This window comes from Colletotrichum phormii (genome assembly GCF_030913505.1).
Source record: "Colletotrichum phormii strain CBS 102054 chromosome Unknown BDP81scaffold_10, whole genome shotgun sequence".
Lineage (NCBI taxonomy): Eukaryota > Fungi > Ascomycota > Sordariomycetes > Glomerellales > Glomerellaceae > Colletotrichum > Colletotrichum phormii.
In genome coordinates this window covers 77,896-101,155 of record NW_026851452.1, presented here as the reverse complement: position 1 = coordinate 101,155, position 23,260 = coordinate 77,896, and the positions used below count along the sequence as shown (strand labels likewise).

General features: G+C 54.0%; 6 protein-coding genes across 6 annotated transcripts; 3 read left to right on the top strand and 3 right to left on the bottom strand.

Annotated features, from left to right (window-relative positions):
- The first annotated feature begins 172 nt into the window (after positions 1-172).
- Positions 173-4,629, top strand: BDP81DRAFT_22669 (RhoGAP domain-containing protein). The gene is made up of 2 exons (XM_060582830.1): positions 173-313; positions 399-4,629. Exon 2 carries the CDS (start codon positions 502-504, stop codon positions 4,432-4,434), a length of 3,933 nt encoding a protein of 1,310 aa, XP_060445035.1. The 5' UTR covers positions 173-313; positions 399-501; the 3' UTR covers positions 4,435-4,629.
- Positions 4,630-5,308: 679 nt separating this feature from the next.
- BDP81DRAFT_449469 (uncharacterized protein) lies at positions 5,309-8,231 on the top strand (the record flags this gene model as incomplete). The annotated part of the gene is made up of 2 exons (XM_060592414.1): positions 5,309-6,953; positions 7,030-8,231. 2 exons carry the CDS (start codon positions 5,309-5,311, stop codon positions 8,229-8,231), a joined length of 2,847 nt encoding a protein of 948 aa, XP_060445034.1.
- Positions 8,232-9,730: 1,499 nt separating this feature from the next.
- BDP81DRAFT_22621 (uncharacterized protein) lies at positions 9,731-10,503 on the bottom strand. Its single transcript, XM_060582829.1, has one exon. It carries the CDS (start codon positions 10,347-10,349, stop codon positions 9,849-9,851), a length of 501 nt encoding a protein of 166 aa, XP_060445033.1. The 5' UTR covers positions 10,350-10,503; the 3' UTR covers positions 9,731-9,848.
- Positions 10,504-10,580: 77 nt separating this feature from the next.
- Positions 10,581-11,513, bottom strand: BDP81DRAFT_394123 (uncharacterized protein; the record flags this gene model as incomplete). The annotated part of the gene is made up of 1 exon (XM_060587906.1): positions 10,581-11,513. One exon carries the CDS (start codon positions 11,511-11,513, stop codon positions 10,581-10,583), a length of 933 nt encoding a protein of 310 aa, XP_060445032.1.
- A 6,444-nt stretch (positions 11,514-17,957) lies between these two features.
- Positions 17,958-22,222, bottom strand: BDP81DRAFT_481135 (uncharacterized protein; the record flags this gene model as incomplete). Its single annotated transcript, XM_060594956.1, has 9 exons — positions 21,565-22,222; positions 20,646-21,456; positions 20,334-20,515; positions 20,032-20,278; positions 19,736-19,996; positions 19,312-19,632; positions 18,720-19,011; positions 18,350-18,661; positions 17,958-18,308 (listed from the first exon to the last, which is right to left on the bottom strand). The coding sequence occupies exons 1-9, from the start codon at positions 21,980-21,982 to the stop codon at positions 17,958-17,960; spliced, it is 3,195 nt and encodes a 1,064-aa protein (XP_060445031.1). The 5' UTR covers positions 21,983-22,222.
- BDP81DRAFT_394120 (uncharacterized protein) lies at positions 22,012-23,000 on the top strand (the record flags this gene model as incomplete). The annotated part of the gene is made up of 2 exons (XM_060587905.1): positions 22,012-22,083; positions 22,440-23,000. The coding sequence occupies 2 exons, from the start codon at positions 22,012-22,014 to the stop codon at positions 22,998-23,000; spliced, it is 633 nt and encodes a 210-aa protein (XP_060445030.1).
- Between the last annotated feature and the right edge of the window lie 260 nt (positions 23,001-23,260).

The following is a 23,260-nucleotide window of genomic DNA, read 5'->3' as shown; positions in this document are numbered from 1 at the left end:
CCACGGCTCTGGCCTGGCAGCATATTGACTGATGCCCTCCACCCTATAGATCCCCTCGGCGCCCGATACCTAGTCCCCTCCACGAAAGCACCGCCATTTCTTCGCCGACGAGCCCTTTCTCTCCTCGATCGTCATCCTTCTTCCCACCCGGGGCAAGATTTCATGCCCACCGTTCTCGAACTGTCCCAGACATAGTCACGACGCCCACCGACGATTTCCGCTCTCCAGTAGATCGTTCGGGAGAACCGCAGACATATTACCAAAGTGATTCGTCCTGCTCATCCACCCCCGAACGCAGCACACTACGGTACGTGTGCGTCCCTTCGCTCCCTCCCGATTCGATCGATTCTAGTCGCTCCCCGCGCCGCCATACGTTACACAGCTAACAGACGAAACAGTCACAGTAGACCGAGAATATCACCGCTCCCTACGAATGATAACCGAAGCGCTTCCGAACCTGTTTTGATATCTAGGCCTCTCGCAGGCCCCCTCCGATCTCCAATGTCTTCTTCAGGAGGATTGGCCGCTGCGTCGCGGGGCAAACCAAGCAAAGGAGCGCCGCGAAACTCCTCCATGGACTCGGCCATATCGGCGATTTCCACAAAGTCACAGTCGCACAGAGGCGCGGCTGGAAGTCAGTCTGATCCCACAGACATTGAGGGATTGATCAAGACTGCAGGCAGCCCAGAGGCAGTAATCCAGTACCTTTTAAAAGAGAAGAACTCGCAATCGCAACAGAACGCGCAATTATGGCGCTTAGTCGACAAGCAGAGAGCCATGATTCTGGGGCTAAACAAAGACCTGGAACGGGCCTTGAAAGACAAGGAGAAATATCGAAAGAAACTCAAAGAAGTCATGTCAATACCGGAATTGACAGGGGCCGACGGATCGAAGACTGGCAGCAAGGTCCTCAAGATGCCCGTCAGTCGAGGAATACCAACCGTCGATGTCAGCGCTCCCAAGGAGCGACAGGTCATTGCACCGGATTCGCCAACTTTAGACTCCGACAGCCAGAAGCACTCTCCCGTGGATATGGCCATGGCCCCCTATCCGATCACACCTCCCGCAGACCAGCCCAACGGCCCTCCATCAGCTGTTGGTGCTTTGTTGGACCCGTCTCACGAGATGCCCAAAGCACATGAGCATGCTTATGACCAGTACGACCATGATGCCGAGGAACAAGCCGCGGAGGCGGCACGAAGGGAGCATGAGGACGAACAAATCATGGACCTTCCTCTGAACTTTGGGCTCCCACCATCCCGGAGCCTACCCAGCCAGCCACCGAGCATGCCTCCCCCTAAACCTCCCGTGGTATCGGAGCCAGCGTCCGCGTCCAGCGAAGGACTTTCGCAGTTCCCTGCCCCGCCACCACGGAAACCTCCACCAGCCCCTCTGCAGCTTCAGAGCCAAGCTCAACCAGTCGCTGAAGACGATGACTCTGACTCCGATTTCGACGACATCTTGGAGGTGGACGAAATCCTCACTGAACAACGCGGTCGTCGCAGAACGCGCGAGGAGGACGACCAGGACAGGGAGATCTTGGCTATTCAAGAGGCGGAGAGGAGAAGCTTGTCCAAGAAGAGCACCACACAGAGTCAGACGACATCACCGACTGAGGCTGTTCCCGAGGCCCCAACGGGTTTGCCGCCAAGCCCTCCGAAGAGGATGCAGCGCGAGAATGCCCCAGCTTCGTTGGGATCAGTTCTAAGTGCAAACACTCTCGAAGCCCCCTTGCTGAGCCCTGGTTTACCATCGAGCCCGCGTCCGTTTGGCAATCCGTCATCTGATAGCCCTGCACCCAGTGTGTCGTCGTTTCCTGCTGCACCTCTGTCGCCGCGGCCACCTCGCCAGCCGATCCCTCTTCCACCGGGTCACTCCCTTCAAACACCAGCAGGCCCGGAGCCTATGGTTCTCAAGAGCCCTCAGCCTCTGAACATTGTTAAGAAGGGGTGGGATTCAGCTAGCGACAAGAGTCGTGGCAGTCCCACTGAACGGGGACGCATCTTCAAGGGGTTCACCACCGAGGAATACCCTGATCTACTCCTACCGCCGAACGTCTTGCCGACAATCAAGGTCAAAGTTGCGTCCTCGCGCATGAAACCGTCTCGAGCAAGTCTGATGTCCTTGACCCAACTTGAAGAGGATCCTGTGTTTACCCTGGCCATTTTCTCGCGTTCCGAACCTGGCGAGCTTTGGCGGGTTGAGAAGGACTCTGCTTCGCTCGCAAAGCTCGACCAAAGGCTGAAACAGTGCCCGGCCTTCGTTGCAAAGACACCAGAGAGGTCGCTCTTCAGTGGCCATGCGCCTGCTAAGCTCGACGCGCGGCGAATTGCTCTCAACCACTACCTGGAAGAGCTTCTAGAGACTCCTCTTGATACGGCGAGTGCCCTTGAGCTTTGCACGTATTTGTCGACCCACACACTACCACCAAACGCAGACGACGCCGGCTCAATGGAGAGCATGGCGGAAGCCAAGGTCAAGACTGGTCCCGGCGGCCGCCCTTTCAGGACCGGATATCTCACCAAGAGAGGTAAGAACTTTGGTGGCTGGAAAGCCCGCTTCTTTGTCCTCGACGGACCGCATCTGAAGTACTACGAGACGCCTGGGGGCGCTCACCTGGGCACCATCAAGCTTCCAAGCTCTCAGATCGGCAAACAATCTCAGAGCAACGAAAACCAGTCACCGCAACCGTCTGCCAACTCGGACGACATGGACAACCAGTACCGGCATGCATTCCTGATTCTCGAGCCAAAAAAGAAGGACTCGAGCAGCCATGTGAAGCATGTGCTCTGCGCTGAGAATGACAGGGAAAGAGACCAGTGGGTCGATGCTTTGCTCAGATGGATTGACTACAAGGATCCGGAAGAAGACGAGGCCCATGCCGCGAAGCAGCAAGCCCAAGATCGCCAAAGTGCTACTGTGGCTGAGCGTGCCGAAAAGAAGAAGCAGCGATACAAGAAGACGGCTTCACAGCACCATCATCAGCCTACTGAGTCCGATAGCCTGATAGGTGTGAGGTACGACGCAACGTCTCAAGGCGACCTCCCTCACCACGGCGGACCTGCGCGTCCCAGAAATGCTGGACACATGCCAGAGAACAACCATCCTGTTGAACCCATGGGAATGTCCTCGCAGCCGTCCATGATGATCTCCGCTCCACGGGACATGCAAGTTATTGCCGACTCTGCTCAATGGGGCAATAGGGCAGGTCTTGGCGTCCCCGTCAACGAAGAGAAGAAACTGAAGAAACGAAGTTTCTTCGGGTTTGGACCCAAGACGAGATCGTCATCTGATGGCCAAGATTCTCTGTTTGGCGGAAGCGAAGGCGGCTCGTCAACACCGCCTCAAGGCGGATACCAGGGACCTATTCGCCAAGCTTTCGGGGCTCCTTTGGCCGAAGCCGTTCGCTACAATCACCCTGTTGATGTGAACGTGCCTCTTCCCGCCGTCGTGTATCGATGCATCCAATACTTGGACGCCAAGAACGCGATTCTGGAGGAAGGCATTTTCCGTCTGAGCGGCTCAAACGTCGTTATCAAGCAGCTTCGCGAGCGCTTCAACACCGAAGGCGACGTCAACATCGTTACCGACGAGACTTACTATGACATCCACGCCGTGGCGTCATTATTGAAGTTGTATCTCCGCGAACTTCCAACGACAATACTCACCCGAGACCTCCACCTTGAGTTCCTGTCCGTGACGGAGATGACAGACCAAAGAGATAAAATCGCCGCTGTGGCCGAACTGGTCCAGAGACTGCCCCAAGCAAACGCCACTCTGCTCAAGTATCTGATTGCGTTTTTGATCAAGATCATCAACAACGCCGACATGAACAAGATGACGGTCCGCAACGTGGGCATTGTATTTTCTCCAACTCTGAACATCCCGGCACCCGTATTTGCCTTGCTGTTGCAGAACTACTTTGGTATCTTCGGCTTGGAACCCGAGCAGTATGAGCTGCCGTCCTCGTTCGCCGAAGGAGAGACGGGTCGAGAGAGGTCAGGCTCCCTGCCTTCCATGAATAACGGGCTTCCGAATCGGCCCTCATACGATCCTTCTCAACATGCGCGCCCTTCCACATCAGCAGGGTCCAGTCAATCACCGCATCGCCAGAGACTGATGGATGCCATGACTGGCCAGCAACGTACCGGCAACACCCCCCCTCCTCTGCTACAAGACCTGCAGAGTGCTCGACAGTCTCCCACACCACCACCAAATTACCCCGTCGGCCGTGGCACAACATATGAGCCTCAATACATGCCATCTGGATACCAGAACAACAACTACCAGCAAATGGCTCGTGGCTACGATAACGGCTCTTCAGGGTACGATCAACCGCACAAGAGACGCGAAAGTGCCATATTTATGGGCAACATGGTCGGCCTCAACCCACAAAGCTCCAAGAGCCGATTGCGAGAAGAGACCCAGTTCTGAGATGCCTTACTTCGCCTGTCATCGGCATGGTCTCTTCTGTCTCACGTCCACCCCCTCATTACGCAAACATACCCACTCGTTCACACGCAGCGTTGATACCATGCCTTGCATATTTTCTTCACGTTTTATTTATTAATGCCAGCCCCAGGAGCATGGACGACATGATGGCGCCAATATACCCGAACATATCACACCAATCCGGACCGGCGCCGAGCGCTCCACTTCTATTTAATACCGATCACCACCTACACACATCTGGCGCCTCTTTGAATTGTCAATTGTTTCACATTCGCGAGTCGAAGTAGGAGTGAGTTTGATGCATAGTGTCTGATGGCAAAGTGATAACCCAGACCATCAAGCAATGAGTCTGAGGGACAAAATTTGTATCATATGGACACAGGAGACTTTGCTGTTCAAGGCGCCGCTGGGCCCCATGTGGTTTTTGGTGGTTTATGCTTGCTTTGTTTCACAGATCTCAGCATGGCGTTGACGGTAATGAGCTGCGAGTGGCACCTCGTCTCATGGTTTCCGGGATCGCATGCAGCGAAGGTGTGGCTTTAGCATTCTACCTATTTAGTTCAGCTTAACAACGGAACCATTTTACCAATGATGTTTAAATTTGAGGGGACGAATTACGAGCAGTGCTACAAAGTAGAGAGATGGGGGGGATGTGATTGTCCTTTTCAATGTCTCTCGCCTGATACGCGCTGTCCATGCTGCTGACTAATATTTGTTAGTGACGGAAAGGTCGGCGCACACCCATCGGCCACAAGTCTCCGCGCCCTCCGCCGAACAAAGGTCGGTATTTTCTGTCGCCGTCACCGATCATCCGATATTGGCTTTCAGTACTGCACCTCGTCAAGCTCCGCCCGAAATGGATCACGGCGCCGCAGTCCTCGACCCAGCACTACGAAGCGCGGAGCCCTCGAATAATAATGGTAGCAATGGCATGAGCGGGACACCCCAGGGCGGCGGCGGCGGCGGCGGCGCCTACCACGATGACGAAGCCGCTGCTGCTGGAGCAAGCTCCGAGGGTCAGGGACAGGGACACCATCATCACCAGCACCACCCCGACTCCCCCGAGACACCTCACTCTGGCCACGACGGCGAGACACCGCAGCACGAAGCGCTCCACGGCGGAAACCCCGACGACCCCAAGCGGCCGCGCGCGTGCGAGGCGTGTCGTGGCCTCAAGGTGCGATGCGAACCCGATCCGAACGATACCGAGGGCCCGTGTAAGCGGTGCAAGAAGGCAGGGAGGAACTGCGTCGTGACGATGCCGACGCGCAAGAGGCAGAAGAAGACGGATTCCAGGGTCGCGGAGCTGGAGAAGAAGATTGATGCGTTGACGGCGAGCTTGCAGGCCCGCGGAAGCTCCGCGGCGCCGAGCGCGAATACTAGCATGCCCACGCCGGGTAGGGACGAGAATCCGTATAAAAAGGGGTGGGTGGGCCACGGGCTTGCGAGGGAGTGGACTTCGAGTACGGTTGCGGGGACGGGGTTATCTGTCGAAGGGCTCGATCCGCAGGAAGCGCACGCGGCGGAAAAGGGGCGGTTCGATCACATTACTTTGCCGGGACCCCCCGCCGCGGCAGGGCAAAAGAGGAAGCTTTCGGACCGCGGGGATGATACGCCGAGCGGTAGCGATGTACCTGACGGGGGACAGATTGGAGCCAGGCCAGCGCCGCCGATCCACATGGGCAGCGACTACGCCGACGTCGTGGAGCGCGGGATCCTGAGCGCGGAGAAGGCGGCGGAGCTGTTTGAGCGGTATAACACGCTCATGGCGCCTCATATGCCTGCGGTGGTGTTCCCGCGGGGCGCGACGGCGGAGGAGACGAGGAGGGCGAAGCCGTTGCTGTTTTTGGCTATTATGGCGGCGTCGAGCTCCGAGAGCCCTAATGTGCAGCGGAGGCTGGTCAAGGAGCTGATGCAGATTTTCGCCGAGAAGATTATTATTACGGGCGAGAAGAGCTTGGAGATTGTGCAGGCGCTACAGGTGGCTGTGATATGGTACTGGCCGCCCGAGCACTTTGAGGAGCTGAAATTCTACCAGCTCGTGCACATTGGCGCTGTGATGGCGCTGGATATAGGGCTCGGAAGGCGCACGGCGGGCAGGAAGATGCAGATACCCTACCAGTGGCGCAACCACCCGTTCAAGAGGGCGCCTCCTCCCGACCCGACGACGAGCGAGTGTCGGCGGGCGTGGCTGGCTGCGTATTTCCTGGCCGCCAACACCTCCATGGCGCTGCACCGGCCGAACCTGGTGCGGTGGACGAGTTTCATGGCCGAGTCGATGGAGGCGCTGCAGACGAGCGCGGACGCGGCGCCGAGTGACAAGTACTTCTGTCATCTGGTGTGGACGCACCGGCTTGCGGAGGAGGTCGGGATACAGTTCTCCATGGACGACCCGGCTGTGGTGCCGAACATTACGGATTCGAGGACGCAGTATTCGTTGAGGATGCTGGAGAGGGATTTGGAGAAGTATAGTGCTTCCGTTCCCAAGGAGGAGATGCAATGTGAGTTCCTCTCTCTCCCTGTGACATGATTATGACGATGGTGTATGAAGGCTGTTACTGACGACTACGGATGAAGCAACCCTCAAAATGTCCTTCCACGTCCTCTCGCTCTACATGCACGAAATCGCCCTCCACACCCAAATGGACGACATCCGCCCGCCCTTTGACACAGCAACCCTCAAAGACGGCATGCTCACGAACCTAATCCTAACAACCTCCCATATCAACGCGCTATCAGCATGCCTCTCAGCCATTGACGGCATCTTCGAGGCCTTTTTAGCAATGGAGGTACCCAGCATCCGCTGCCTGCCCGTCTTCAACTTTGTTCGCGTGGCGTATGCCGTTGTGGTGCTCATCAAAATGTACTTCTCCGCCACGGCGCCGGGGTCAGAGCTGGGGAGGGTGATTGATAAGGATAATATGAAGGTGGAGTATTACCTCGACGCGTTGCTGGAGAAGTTCCGCGCTGCTGCGTTGGATGATCGCAGTCGGCCGGCGGCCAAGTTTTTGATTGTGTTGGTTATGTTGAGGAGTTGGTTCTTGAAGCAGAGCAAGGGCCTTGCTACAGGTGTTCCCCCTGGGTTCGCGGAAGCAGCAGCTGCTGCTGCTGGGTTTAAGGGTCCGAATTCGCAGTCCGAGACGCCGGCTTCTGCTGCTGCGCAATCGTCTTCGAGGCGGCCGGAGGCGACGCCCGGTTCCACTGTCGCTGATGAGCAGCAGCAGCAGGCGCAGCAACGGGCGTATGGGGGGCAACAGCACCCGCCGATGCAGGAGTATCCCGCCGCCAACACGCCTCTTCACCTACTGTCGGAAATTGCCACGCAAAATGATCGCTCCGGCGGCGGTGGCGCGGCGAATAATATCCTCTGGAACCCGCCCCCGTCACGCCAATCCTTCCTCTACGACCCCAGCGCCGTGACGCCTACCCCGATGGACGGACCTGGTTCCGGGCCCGGGACAGCGGCGTCGAGCGGCACGGCGACGACGACGGTCGCGGGTGCGGCTGCCGCAGAGCAAGGGCCGGGGCCTAATACAGTGGCACCCTGGTTGAATCCCGTCTGGACAAACGACTTGCAAGATTTCGGGCTCGACCCGGGCTTCACGAATGATTTATCACTCGAGGAGATCACCACGGGATTCGGGACGAGTCCGGGGAGCTTGAGCAACGGGATGCGGTATGTAATGGCGCAGGATCCGTGGTTGAGCGGGATGAGTGGGCTCGGGGAGATTTTCGAGGGGATGCCTGGGGGTTCGGGCCCGCCCATGTTTCCCATGTGAAGTGAATGCCCTCGGTAATGGGTTGCGAATTTCACGGGGAGTTCACGTTTAGTGCAAGGCCGCTCCGATGACCCTCTCGTTGACGCACATACTTACAGCGGAAGCGACGGCGTCGGTGTCCGGGATTGGGATGAACTTGATGGACGGGCCCGGATAAGCCGGCTGGGGGGATTGAAGAATCTAAGTCTTGTTAGGTCGGACGTCGGGGTTCGATCATGCGGCTGTCACTTACCACCGACCACCGACCTCCGGGCTCTGTTCCCAAATGTCCGTCTCATTCTCACCTCAACTTTCCGCCGAGAGGGGGGGACATGAAGCTTATTCCCGAGGCCGGGCCAGAACCAGGACAAGATTTATCAACCAGTTCTCTTCTGGCTAAGCTTCCTGGCGACGGACGCTTCCAGATCTTCTCGGACCTGGGTATTTTGGAGAAAAGGCTCGGAGCCGACAACCATCACAAAAAAACCCAACGATATCTCATACATCCCACTTCATCTACATGAAACTACCCCTACTACAAGATTGAAGAATCTTAGTTACGGCCGAAGACGGATCTGGAGGCTTTTGGGGAAGGAATAGGGGGGTGAATGTTGGAGCTAGAGGGGGAACCTGGGCGGGGAGAGGAAAATTTGATTCTTCTGACATCTCCCAGGGTTCGTTTTGGAACATAGAGTCAGGCAGAGAGGATGGAGGGAAGTAAGGGCCAGGAACGTTTGTTCTGATCAAGGGACGAAGCGACGCGGAGTCTCGCTCCATACCCTTGTAAAGACCGGAATAGGCGCGCATTTTTGGGGTGGATGGAATGGGCGTGGAAGAGAAGTCGGAGCTGAGTTCGGTCGCTATAACACAAGTGAGTTTTGTGAAGGGGGAATTGAGTTGGATTTTGACCACCCATCCAATACTCCATCTACGAAACTTCACAACCCCATTTGCATGTCGGATTCTGGTTTTTTGCGCGTGTTATTTTTTCATGAGATACCTATGTACGATGAGTTGATGCTAGGAAGGACTAGCTAGGCAAGGTCCAAAAAAAGGAATAGATCTCTCCCAGTTTCCTCCGTACATTCAAACACACATACCTGAACTAATCACTACCTACCTACCTTGTCCCATCCACATTCGATGTTGACTTACAAACGGAATGAGTTGATTCATGACTGTCTATCCGCCCCAGATAGGACGGGACCTGCGGTGGCTGCCAACCACTGCTTCACGTGGGGAATGTGATATCAGAAAGCTCCGTGGAACCAACCCGTCTCCCCGAGTCCACCTGCTTGCTTGCTGCCCTACGAATTCGCCGCCGACTAGTGAGACCTTGCAATCCTGGTCCCCGACGAATGGGAACGAGATACCGACCATCCGGAATGGAGGCCCAGTTTAATCCCACGCTGTGTCTTTCGGGGATGCCTTGGCTGCTTACCACCCGTGCCTAACAAGTCGCTTGCCGCGACCCGAAAGGCACACATTCACATTTAGGTACTCACCCTTCGTATTTGGCCGTGCTAGATGAGGTCTCACTTAATGATAACAAGATAATGGGTAGGGACCGCGAAACTTTTGATTCGGGTCCGAGCTTGTTTCTCATGGTAGCTAAGCTCGGCGTTCGTCGCCGGCCGTTCATCCGCCTCTCGCCCGGGCTGTGTGCCCGCAACTTAACCCCTCGTCCAAGACCGGCCCTGTTGTGAACTCTGTACCTATCGCGACCGCCTCATAAAACGCAAAATCCATGCTTTCACACACACTCAGTCTGTTCGGCCGCCGGCACGAGCCCGTCCTCCAACCCAAGCCTCTCGCCGCGTGACCGCTAGCGATGAATCGATGATTGGGAACCCTTCTCCGTACGCCAGACATAATCACTGTCGAGATCTTGACACCATCAACATTCTCTGATGTGCCGCAAGCAATAGCCAGGCATGTTCTTTTCCGGACCAATTTTGTTTTGGAACCCGAAATTTTGCAATTTGCGATTGTCCTCCCCCATATTCCCCATGCCGTTTGTAAACTCCCCGTGAAATTGCAGTTGCATTCCGCTTCCGTGATCAAAATGTGAGACAACGGTCTCATGTGCATGTGGAATGGAGCTTCCCCGCTCAGTGTGCAGCCGCAACTGGGCTGCATCACAACCAACCGAACGCCACGTGGGGTTGAGTCGATAGAAAGTGTTCCCCAGCTTAAAAAAATTAGACAGGGATGAAGGACGCTCAAAATCCGTGAAACGCTTGATAATCTTTTTCTCGTTTTCCGAGGTGAAAATCATGTTCTTGCAGTGAAGTGCCATCATTGACGGGGCTCATTACGATAGCATGATGATCAACATCAGTCGTAGTAGCCGTTCCTAACATTGACTTTTCAGTCCATGTAGAAATCGCCCTTGAGGATGCGTTCCTGGAAGGCATCAGGCTTAGGTCGCTCGGGGGCCTTGGGCTTCATGGCGGCAGCTTGTGCCGGGGGAGCAGGCATCTCGGAGACTGATTTCTGGCGGTCGTGGACGGCGCCATTGCCGGGGCCGCGAGGAGGAGAGGATGAAAGACCAGAGCCAAAAGAGAAGGATGCTCGTGGCCCTTGAACAGAGCTCTCTGCGCGAGATCTAAGCTGCTCGGACCAGTTGAAACCTTGGTCTGGGCGAGAGAACACGTCAGAAGATGATCTTTGCTTGTGTGCGATGCTTGCCTGTACAGTGCTGCTGGATCGACGCCTAGCCGACGACAGAGCAGCAGCGATGGACGAGGTATTGGCTGGTGATGTGGTATTTGCAACCGAGCCAACACCTCGCGGGGAGTGCACACTGCTGCGTCTGTCGAGGGAGGCAGGAGTATTGGGCACGGGAGTGGCAGAAGCAGAGGGTAAATCGTTACCGTTTGAACCCGGACTTCCACCGCCGTTGCGCATGGTGCGCATTGCCTGAGCTCCAAAGCTCATTCTGCGGGTGAAGGGAGTGGCAGGTGCTGTGCGGGCGTTGGGGGGGATCTCCTCCTCGTCGATTGCATTCTCATCGATAGAGTCGTTAGAGTTGGTCGAAAGACTTCCCCGTCGGAGAGAGTTGAAAGCACCAGCGCCAGTAGGCGAAGTGCCGGTGAGGCCGAGACCGGTGGTGACGGAGAGTCTCCGTCTCTGAGCGTCGCTGGTGCCAGGGAAAGCACCGCCGTTGGAGGTAGAGTTACTTCTGAAGAGACCGGCAATAGCCTGCTGGGTGACTGATCCACGTCTCTGGCGATGCATTTCGTTCGGGTTGTTCTGGTTGTTCTGGTTGTTCTGGTTGGTATTGGAGTTGTCGGTGGACATGATGGGCAAAAGAGATGGCAAAGGAGCGAATTGGGGGCTGTAGTATATGTAGTCGAGGATATCGGTATGTCGTGCGTCGGGTTGTTGTATGGGTTGAGGTAGTCAGAGGGTAGTCCAAGTTGTGTTTCGGAGATGCGTCTTGCGTGGGGTGAGATCTAGAAAGAATCGAAAGAGGGATCGAACGGGGAATCGTTCGACAGGTGCGGATGTGTGGAACAGGGTGGTTATATATCGAGGTGGCCGATGGACTGATTTGGGGTAACACTAGGGGCGGGTTACGAAAGGTTGATCACAAGGGAAGGGCCTGGGATGGGATGAGCATACCTCTGTAGTGCGCCGTGGAAAGGTGTCGATCAAGGGGTTTGCTCGCCTGGCGAGAGTCAGAAAGAGAGACTTATTCGTCTTTGTGCTTCGTTTGTGCGTTTGTGCTGGGGGATCGACGAGGGAAGCGTCCCCTCCAAGCGGCGCTTCCTGCACAAGCAGCAAAGCGGGTTGAAGCTCTAAATTGAGTGACGTCGAAGCTTAGGGGGCAGGTCTTGGATCAGTGGCAGCACCCTAGGTCGGTCAGGTAGCAGGGGGAGAGGGGCAGGGAGGGCCAGATTGGCAGAGTAAACGGGCTAGAGAGAGTTGGGAGGAGGGGGGGTGGCTGGTGTTCTCACTGTTCTGTAGTGGTCTGGGTGAAACGGTGGTGTGTGCTTGCGTGCGTGTGTGCTAGAGGGTGCTTTGGTGTTGGGGACAGGCTGCTGGCTGGAAGTTGAGCGGATGGCGTGGATTTGCTTGCTCAGCCAGGACAGGCAAGTGATGGTGGGATGGCGGTGCGTGTGGGGAAGAGGCGAATGCGGTGTCGGATGGTCGGTCGGTCGGCGTGCGTTTGAGAGGCCGATAATAGCTTCTTGCGGTCTCTCGGTGGGTGTATCTGCAGGGAAAGGGGCAACGCCCGACGTCAAACGGAGGCAGATAGATGGCACGACGGGTTCCAAGCTGGATCTTAGATAGGGGCCTTGGGTTGGCCAGGCAGGCAGGCAGGCTGGAATGCTTGACAAGCCCACAAGCTGCTATCTCTGTGATGTCGTGATGAATGTATTTTATGGCTCTGTGTGGGTAGTGGTGGGTTCCTGATGGTTTGCTGATGTAGGTATTGCACTCGTATAGTAGTTCCGTGGAAGGGCAAAAGAGAGGAGACAGGCAGATCAAGAAGGTTTGGTGTCGACACAAGGATCGCGATGTTGATGGAGAAGGGTTCAAGTGTGTGTCTGCCAAGTTGAACGGCAATGGAAAGACTGGAGACCAGAGGAGGCTTGTTTGATGGAGCCGGGGAAGGAACGCAGTTCACAACTTGCTCCTTCTGCTCTCCTGAGTTCTGCCTGTGTGCCTGCCTGTCGCTCCTTCCCTCGTCCTCGCTCTCGTTCTTGCCATTCGTACTCTTCCTCGCAACGGGCATCTGCACCTGCCTGCACCTCTGACCTGCACTAGATATTGGTGAATACCTACGTGGAGGGAAGGAGCCACCACGAGTCCGCGACTATCTTGAAGTGAGAGACAGCCTGGAGTACTCAAGTACCTATGCCAAGTTCAGCATGGAAGGTTGGCGCGGAGGCTACGGCAGCTTCCACACCCTCAGCACCTTCCTCGCCCACGAGTTCACGACCCTGGCTGCCCACCCAGCGCAGGCTCACAGACACAACACCCAATCACGGAAGGCATGGCCTCAGCGTTGCTTCCAGCAAAGACACTTTGGCGGCATTGCGCACGGGTACGTATCCTTCTTAGCGCAGTCCCTAGTGCTGGACGTGCTGGGCTAGCGCTTGTAGCCACTTGACGGCCGGGATTTGAACCAGCCAGACCCCCGCTTGTCGACGTCACCCAATCGAATGATTTGCGGGGTAATCAAACTCTCACCTGCACTTGCACTTGTACTTGCACATGCACTTACTACCCAGACTTCCATGCACTTGCCAGTTGAACCTGTCTCTGACTGCTGTGGAAGTCACGCCGTTCGTTTGTGCCTACTCAAAAGTGTTTGCGTACTCTGTACCATCCATACAGATGGGAGGAAGGAGCTGGGCTGCAGATGGAAAGATTTTAGCAAGGACCCAACACGGGAAAGAAGGGATCCTCTTCACGTTCTCCGGGTCGCTGTTTTTCTGTCTCTGATTAACTGTTTCTGTCTCCCACCTGTCTCTCCCCCAGTCATCTCATTCGTTATGCTAATCTTTTTGGGAGACATTGGGCCGTAATTAATCTTCGTTTCCTATCCGCATTTTATGTCTTCCCTTTTTGCTATCACTGCACATCTTCTGCTCTCTCTCTCTCCCCTGCCTGTCCCCCCTTGCCCCCTTCCCCCTCAGTCTTGCATCAGAACCGACCATCTGCGGTACGTACCCCCCCCCCCCCCCTTTTTCAACACCCACACACCACAACCACCATCGCCAAACACTTGTGACTGCAAAGATTCCCACACAACTCAGCATCTGCAGACTCAGAGACATTCATCCACCTCGCCCGCTGCCCACCACGCATACGGTTGCACTCAGTGTATACCAAACTCAATGCAGTCTGCCGTCTGGGCCACCAAGCACACGCGCGGACAATAGACAGACGTCCCATCTCGCGTGCCATCGCATGCCTGCTCTCGCCACTTTGGACCGTCAATTGACCACCATGGGGCCATCCGCAAGCACCATCATCTGCCCATGTTTCTGCCACCTCAAACATCTCGAGCTTCGGAAAACGAACTCTGACTTCAGGCCAGATGGAAAAGGCCAAGATCTCGCTGCACTTTCCCCACCTTGTACGAAAACCAAACTTTTGTCAGCGGGAGTCGTGCCTACTCTTCCAGTCTGCCAACCATTACCACAGACCTGTTGTTACTTGACAAGCTCAAAGTCTATGGGTACTCTCCTCCTCTGAACCCAAGACCCTGAGGGTCTAAGCTGCTTTCCAAAGCTTTCCGATGCAAAAGTTGCCAAACACGGCCAAATAGGTGACAAAATAGGATGCCGCTCGACACCCTAGCTCTATCTCTACTATTCCTGCTACTGCCATAATTACTATTCTTCTTCTTCTTGTTGTTCTTATTATTCCTATATCATACTTTTCTAAGCTTATTCTATATTGAATATATCAGACACGGGAAGTCGTAAAAATGGCAGTAGTAGGAATAGTCGAAATAGAGCCAAGGTACTTTGTGTTGAGCGGCAGACTAGGTATTCTGTCACCCACTTCGGCCACATCGAAATCTCCAATTCCCTCCTCTTCTGACCAGATTCTTAACCCAGCTTGCCAGCCCTCGCTCGGGTCTCTTCAACCAACACGAGCGGCCGTCGTGTCACCATCCGGTCCTCCTTCAGTCACGTTGGGTGTGCTGTACATAGACTATTGGCACCTGGGCTACCTTAGCTCGACATATTGGAGTTCGACGCCTCCTCCTTTTCTATCTTTGATAGCGTCCACCTGGCATGCAGACGGGCCCTAGCAAGTGCTGCCCGGGATAGACAAACCATCCGTCAGCGACATGCACACTGCTTCAATAGCCCTCCACCGCTTAGACTAGGATGCATTCCAGGCGGCACGCAGGATCTCAGCGACGAGAGATTGGCGAAGCAGCCTGGCCTCTCAGCCGCTGGAGACAGGGACGTGGGCAGTGGGGGTTGGTTGGATGGCGAACAGTACGGATACAAAGTCTTCTTCAACTTATCGATGCACCTTGCCGGCTACTCGAGTCAATAAAGTGCCCGAAGCAACTAAGCAAAGAGGGGAACATGTTTCTTTTGACGCAACTTCACGACTCGCCGCACTTTCTCCATGCACGCTTATATCCCATGTCGAAACTCGACGAAGAACTCTGGCACCGCACCTGGTATATCGTGGCACATATTGGAACGTTTATCTCCTCTCTCTTCTGTTGATGCTCTAGATCTCACCCCTCCCGAACCCGTCATCCCTCCCCAAGCCAACCAGAACACCGCCGACCTCCCCGAACCCTGGTCTGACCAACCCTTCTGTTCAACAACTTCCCCAGACTATCCACATCCGCAGCTCCCTTCCTGACTCGTTACTGGGATTCCCATCCGTCTTCGTCTTCGTCTTCGACAACGCTCGACTTGGTCTGCTTCCACGCAAATTTCCGGGTCTCAACACCAGCGGGCCCTATTTCGCACGCGGATTTGGTCATTGGCCAGATAAATCCCCGGCCTGCCAGATTAGCCCTCCCGCTAGTAACAAGACAACCGTGAACCGTTCTCTGGCCACGCAGCTGGCTTATCTTGGCAGCCAGCCCGTCCAGCGCAGTCTGCCCGGATTTTGCGGCCGTCCCACATAAGCCATGCGTCTTATTGTGTCACGAGAAAGCTTAATGGCAAGAGGCTTGCTCCATTGGTGACGGCCATGTTGGGTCAAAGTCCATTTCCAACATTTCTCACCAGATAACACAGCAGCGGCCAGAGATTGCCACCTCCTCCACCCGTTCGCAATTCCAAAGCACCTGGCGGGCTAGCACTGCAGTTCGCTTCCCGGAGGTCCGGCTCCGCGCCGCGGTAGAGCTCCCGGTGGACCCTGAGCTCGCGGCACAGCATATGAACCCAGCCAGCAACATGTGCAACAACGGTCACGGGCCGCATCTTCTCCAACTCCCTGTAGGTTCTGTTACCCCGCCTTGTTTGAATCAAATTCCGAGGTGGTGGGCGAGAGTTCAGTCGCAGGCCAATCTATGCTCTCTTATCTCTTGCTCAATTCGGGCTTTCCCTGTCAGCAAGCATTAGGCTAGTGATGAGGGTGACGAAATGATTGTCACCGAGGGTCTTGTCAAGCGGTTGCGTAACCCCCGCTAGACTGTCAAGGGAGGTGAAGCCATAGAGAATGCCCAATCATTGCCTTGTGCGAGCACGTTCGTTCCATCGAAGTAGACCGTTGTCTGTGGTGTTATCTGCCAGAGGGCTTTAGCTAAATCAAGCCAAGACTGAGCTATGACAGGGTTGCAAGACATCCAGATGCCGGTCAATCAAGCCAACTCTATTTCAATGGCGTTGTAAAGATGGATGTTCTTCCTCTGAACCAATGCATCAATTCTGAGAGAGTTGTTGCCAGTCCCGACTCCCTTGGGCCTGTACACTGAAGAGAAGGTGCAATGGCTTGACCGGTCAGCGGGGTATGACAATGAGCGTTACGTGTGTGCTCTGAACTCTGCCTGTTCACGGAGACCGGTGGGACAAGAATTGGAGAAATTCAGGACGGACTTTTGCACGCAACTCCTGCTGTTTGCCAACTCGCTGAAAAGGAGATCTGCAGTAGTAGAAGTGGTAATGGAATTATTCTCGAGGGCATAAGATGGTACGAGGCAGTCTTCCACCATGAGTACATGTAGCAGCCTGGAGATCTGCCTCCACCTTCCGCATTGGTCTGTCGTAGGACTTGAGGCAGGCTGTGATGGACTATGTCAGGTAGGTTGAGATACTGATTCATTCTGGCGATGATCGATGTTTCTGGCTCATGTGAAGTTCCCCTTGCTCTTTTGTACTTCAAAGGTGAACTTGTGCTTCGCCTGAAGATTGGGTTTCAGACTCGCAAGCATACAACATCAAATTTCACCTTCTGCCTGAAATATCCATTATATCGTGTAGCCGAACGTGCCAACCTTTTTGCCACCAGCTTCATACCTAGATATACCCTCCATTCCCATATCCTAGCTCCGACAATCCTATCAAGAATCGATGGCTTCAAGGCTGTGGCTTAAATTGCAGCTCCCTACCTTATTGAACTATGGCGTCCGTTGTCAGGAGAAGTTGGAGTGGTTCTCATTGAGAGACGATGCCTCTTAGTATGGCTGAATGTGCAGACGTCACTGCCAGAATTACCCGTACAATATGGGACCGAAAGTCTGTTGAATGTATAAACTCTCATTCTCCAAGGATTGATATCTGGCACAGCAAACAAGATGTGGTAGTAGCTGGCTCTTGCATTAAATACCTAGGTCGATCGGGATGGGATTCCCATCAGACACCTTACTAGGTACGCTGCTTAGGTGCAACTGTATAGCTCAATGCCGTGTATACGCGTTGACATTATGAGCCGGATCTCTTCAAACGAAGCTGTTGACGATGATGTGTGTTTACGTGCACTTACCTAAGTATCGAGGTTTTGGGCCTGGCCAACGGCGCGCAACGTTAGAACTTGGTTTTTGTTATAAGCCTAGATTATTTGTTTAATTTTATTTTTCTATGTGGTGGTTTGTTTTCCCAGCTTTACAGGCGCAAAAGATCGACCTCAAGGGGATCTCAAGGGGACCGTTTTCAAGGGAAATCACACGATAATTTTATTTTTCTGTAACTACTCTTTTTAACTTTCAATATTATCAAAAGCTAACCAAATAATATCCCCTGCCTATGATAGTAATGTAAATTCCATTATATATTTTTATCACTAATTCCGTCCTATTAATAATATTGACTAATGCTCAATGAGGTTTGAGCAAAGTTTAGTAATGCAGCTGAGCTTCTCCTCGTACTTATTCTCTCCCTCGAGAATCTGACTCGCTGTCTGGAACCTCTTCCACACCTCAATAAACTGCCCGTTCTCCATTTTGCCGAGCCTGTGGAACGCCGTCTTCAGAATAGTATGTTGGGCAATCCTGTTGACATCATCCGGGTGCACAGATGCAAGCTCCGGGCCGGCAACGTGGTCCTCGCCTTGCTGCATCCTCGCCATGAAACTTCCCAACGCGCTCGCCTTGAAACAGTACGTGATCATGGCAGCCAGGCCGGCAGCGAGAGCTGTGGCGATACTCGACCCTGTCGACTCCTTGCTCGCTGACATCTTATCGGAAAGGTACGCCGGCAGACGCTTCCACTACTCGTGTTCACGTTGACTCCAGGAAAGATGAAGTCGTTATTCTTCCCAGCATGGCCATAAACACTACCGTCATCGTGCGCCGCACCAATAAGAAAGAATCTTGAACGTCTGAAAGCCGAGGGATAGTGGGGAGCTGCAGAGATCTGGTCTGGTGACGAGCAAAACATCAAAACGTTCTGATTGCATGCCCTCTCCAGGACTAAATAGAGAAGCCGCTTCTCTTCACTTCCCTCCGACGGCACAGGCAGTGTCCACGACATGGAGATGATGGTGGCATTCTTTTCCAGTGCGGCTTCAATGGCCTACAACTTGGTTAGCTCGTTCATCGCGAAGTGGTCTGGTTGGCTGCAGGTGATTTACCAGGGCTGCAGAAACGGCATCAATTGTAGACAGGCCCTTGTCTGGACTTGTGTGTGTCTTGAGTCGGATGGAGTATATGCTGGCCATCGGGCACACTTTCAGAATCATTCTCGACATCTCAGTCCCATGGCCCTTTGCTGAGATGTAGTATTGCCCGACACTTCTGTCTTGGTAGTCGAATGTCTTGCCCTCAATGACACGACCCGAAAAGGTCGCGTCACAGCAGTCAACACCGTCATCTATAAGCGCAACAACAACATCCTTCCCCGGGCTTTGGAGGACATCTGAGACTCTAGCCTCGCCTTTCGATAGGCGATTGGCATTGTTGGTATACACGTCAGCAGGGCAACCGTACGGTTGGAACGAAGTGTCAATAATGGTCTATTATTGTTGCGTCTGGAGGTGGAAGGAGGAGATTGTGGGCAGAGCCCACGATCTCCCAGAAGTGGTATGTAAGTGAAAGGGCCGTTTGTAAGTGCCCATACCGCCTTCCAGATCCATCTTTTCTGCCGACTGCTCATAGATCCAACAGGCATGTTTCGAGTCGTTGTCAATCTGTTCACGGGATAGGTCAACTGTCCGCTTTCAAAACCCATCCATGCATCCGCCAAACCGCTCCGTGCAGTTGAGCCAGTCATGCTCGGTGACGGGATTAGATCTGGCCGGCTTTGGCACACCACTGAATGGCATGGGTATATCCGTGCCCTTTTTACCATCTCTAGGGAAGACGACAATCTTGCGCCCAGCGGGTGGTTTAGAGTCAGCTGTGGTGGCTAACTGCTCCATCGAGACCTCTGAAACCTGAGACGTATTTGAGCCCGGTTCCTCTGAGCGGCTGTTGTCATTCCGGGCGTCGTTGGCATTTGTATTCAGGCGAGCACCAAAGTCGTCAATATTCATCCGGACCCAGTCTCTGGTGTCGTAGAGTTAACAAATTCCAGTCAGCATCTTCTTCAAAGGACGATGCTTGAAGGAAGATCAGAAGGTGGTAAGAATTACGGAGACTTACTTCAGACTGGGCCGGAACGTTGAGATGGATAACCTCGAGCTTGGGCAGCTTCGATAACCCGCTAACCTCGCTCCACGAGCGCAAGACTACGTTGTTACCACTCCATTTGAGAGTCACTTCGCGAAGGTCAACCCTGACTGTTTCGGACGTTTCATCCTCGGCAGTTGTGTTCCTGACGTGACAGATAATTCGAGGGTCCAGGTCTGTCTTCTGCCAGTCGAGATGTTCGACGACAATCTTCTCCAGCGAATTCTGAATCGACTCGTCACTGTGGGGGATTTTGCCGCTGTCGTCAACCTCAACTTGAGGATCCGGCGCACGCCCTTGTTGTTAAGCCATTCAAAGAAGAACTCCATGTCCTGCCGCCCCAGGGCTCGCGGTTTCGGCGCCCTTCTGCCGGTGCGTTTCACGGCAACAGTCGGGAACCTGACGTGCATCAGCACTTCGTCGAAACGAATGCCGCTATCGCGATCTGCACCAAAACGCTCCATGAAGACGTGGTCTTGGATCTCTGACGGAAGCCCCTCGTAGTCGAAACAGATCTGTATGTCTATTGCCGCTTCATTAAACAAAGCTTTTTGAGAGTGAGAGCATGTTGTTCTTACCTTCTCGAATGTTCTTTCCATACAGAAAAGAGGTAGCCATCTTGATGCTCCTAGTCCTCATGTCGCGCAGCTTCAACATTCTGAGGATTTGTGCAGAGTTCTTTGCCAAACTTCTGGGTCTGTCTTTCTGGATCCCTTCTTGGACGAAGCCGGCGCCTTCTTCTCCTTCTTCGCATCCGTAACTGTGGCAGGTGCAGGTGGGTCACGTGAGGCAGCTCCTTCACATCTCGGAGCTGCCCCACCTACACCTTGCCCAGATATCCAGCCCAGCCAGCGCTCAGCTTTTCCCATCATCATCATCAGATCCAATACAGTAGTATTGCCTCCACAGTAACGTCGAGCCTCTGAGTGGCAACTCTCTTCAGCGGGGTGTTGGGCGTATGTTCTGCTCCATTCGTGGTGACGTGGATCTTGGGAAGGTCGCCAGTTGACTCATCGAGGCGATCTTTCTGGTCCTTGGACTGTCTTGGACGATTGCCGTCTCTCTCGGAAGCTCTTTCTCGCTGCTTTCTCTCCTCTCTAGACCTCCTCTCTTGATGCTCTCGTTCTTCCTTCTCCCTGAGCTCAAGTCGTATTCTGTCACTCTCGTCCAACTTTGATACGAGAGACGCAGAAGCCTGTTTGGGTTGTTCTCGATCCGGCAAAGTTCTCCTGCCTGCACGATCACGCTCCCCGCCGGCCTGACTCTTCAACTCTTTTGGGGGAACTGGCTTCGGCGGTTCCTTGTCTTTGGTGGCCAGGTTGGTACCGGCTGCTTCCTTCACATCCGTGCGGTCCTTTTCGGCATTCCGCCCTTTCGTGTCTCGCTCCTCCTCTAGAGCCTTGAGGTAGGCCTTTGCTGTCCTCTCTTGCTCGCCATAGACGGAGTACTCGACCTCGTCCTGTTTTCCCTCCTCCTTTCTCAGGTACGTTTCGTCCAGAAAGGTTCTAAACGGTCGAACCGTTCCAGAAGAATTGTTGTTCCTGACGATCTCGGCGTCCTTGTCAAGAAGAAGCTTGATGACTTGGACGCGCTGATCAGTGCACTGCTTATACTGAACTGCATAATGCATGGGAGTCCGGTGGGAGCCATCGGAGAGCCCCAAGGCGGTCTCGCCCGCCTTCGCGACCAAGTTCCGAAGTACTCTGGCATTTAGATTCTTCTCAAATGCCAACGTCAAGCATGTCCTGAGGGATTATCCTTTCCCGCAAGTCATCTTAAGAGCATCTTCTATGCATTTCGGGTCTTCACAGCTGTTCAGGATGTAGTCGACAAGTTTCCAGGTGTGTCTCTTGAGTTTGATGGCGCGGTAGAGGGCAGTCTGGCCTTCCTGGTCCTTATATCTGAGCAGGTCCGGGTACCTCTTAACGAGTGTCTCGAACAAGGGCTTTATAGATGACGCCGTGAGCGAATTTTCGTTGTCCTTGTCGTCTACAAGCTGGACAATTTTGTGGAAGAATGTGACTCCGTTCTGACCAACGTGGCTCACTACGACGCGATGATCAAACAAAAACTGGTCAATGGTGTCTTGAGTTGCTTGGCTGTTGAAATTCGTCTTCATGTCGGCAATGGCGTGTCTTGTTTGACTAGTTATGTCGTCTTCCTCATCCGAATACTCCTCCTCGTCATCGGACTCTGGCCCCAGTCCTCTGGTCTCATCGTCCAACATGATGAAATCTTGAGATGAGAAGTGCTAATATGAATGTTGGTGAAGGGAAGCAGCACGGTGAAATGTCTCTGGACCAAGGTGTGATCGAGATGAAGGTCGTGGTATGGTGCTGGAGGGGGTTCGAACCGTGCAACGGGTTCCCGAGACAGATCGCATGAAGTCGAGAATGTCCAATGATTTCAGAATGAAGGGTGACGGGAACAGTTGTTTGGAACGTTAGGTGAAGACTGTAGCCTGTAACATAGTTTAGATTAGCATAGACCATATCGGCATAGCGCCCGGCACGTCCTTTTGTTACCAGACGTTAAATACATCATCATCATCATCATCAGATACTCTCCTTAAGAACAATAATAACAACAACAAGAACACCAGATTAACCCAACGATATTGCTACCGATCGCGATACCAGGAATACCTGTGTGACTAACCTGTGGTACACGCAAACCAACACGAGGTTTCTGACGCTGGGAACGATCTGCCCGAGGTTGAAGCCATCTCTTTTGACGGGAACTACAACTGCCTGCCAAGTAAGCAATCCGAGACAATCAAAAAAGGGGGCGAAGGAAGTGTCGGTGCCAGTTATGGTGCAGAACTCAGCGCCTCGGCCAAGTGGGAAAAGACCGTCGCTAGAGAGACGACGGACGCGACGACCGTCAGTGGCGGCAAACTCATCGTCAAGAATGTGCCGCCAAACCGCATCGCTAAATGGACTCTGCTGGAGAACAAGACGCTTAAAACCGGGGTTCCGGCGTCTATACGGGTTGCTGTGAGGATCAAGAGGAGGGATGAGGCCGTCTTCGCCTGCGTTCCGAGATTAGAGTGTAGAGCCGACAAGTGGACGTCTCTGGAAACTTTCTTTGAGGGAGTTCCTGAGGACGATCCAGTCTACCTGAACCCGAGCTTGAAGTCTACGAACAAGCTAATGGCTTACGATACTGAGGAGTTGGGAAGCGTTGCCATGCAAAAGCTCAGTGATGTCACTTTTACGACGATGATATTAGATGCGCAGAAGTAGAGCAATTTCAGTCTGATACCATAATCTCAATCCTTTCGCTGTACACATGGCCTGGATAACTGCGTGCGAAAAACTGTCACCGCCGTGATGTTCGTCTTGCTTTGGTTTCATGTCGACTCATAGGACGGATAAGACGGCTGTTCCCGTTAGCTCCTTAGACGAAAGTATCGGACTGACATGAAGCTCATATGTCCCGAGAAGCCGACTTGGGTGCCCAGATTATGGTACTGGTGGGTGAAATCAGGCTGGGGACGGCACAC

Bases quoted from the DNA above. Each gene is read 5' to 3' on its own strand.
- BDP81DRAFT_22621 (XM_060582829.1), bottom strand. From the start codon at position 10,349: ATGCAGCCCAGTTGCGGCTGCACACTGAGCGGGGAAGCTCCATTCCAC.
- BDP81DRAFT_22669 (XM_060582830.1), top strand. From the start codon at position 502: ATGTCTTCTTCAGGAGGATTGGCCGCTGCGTCGCGGGGCAAACCAAGC.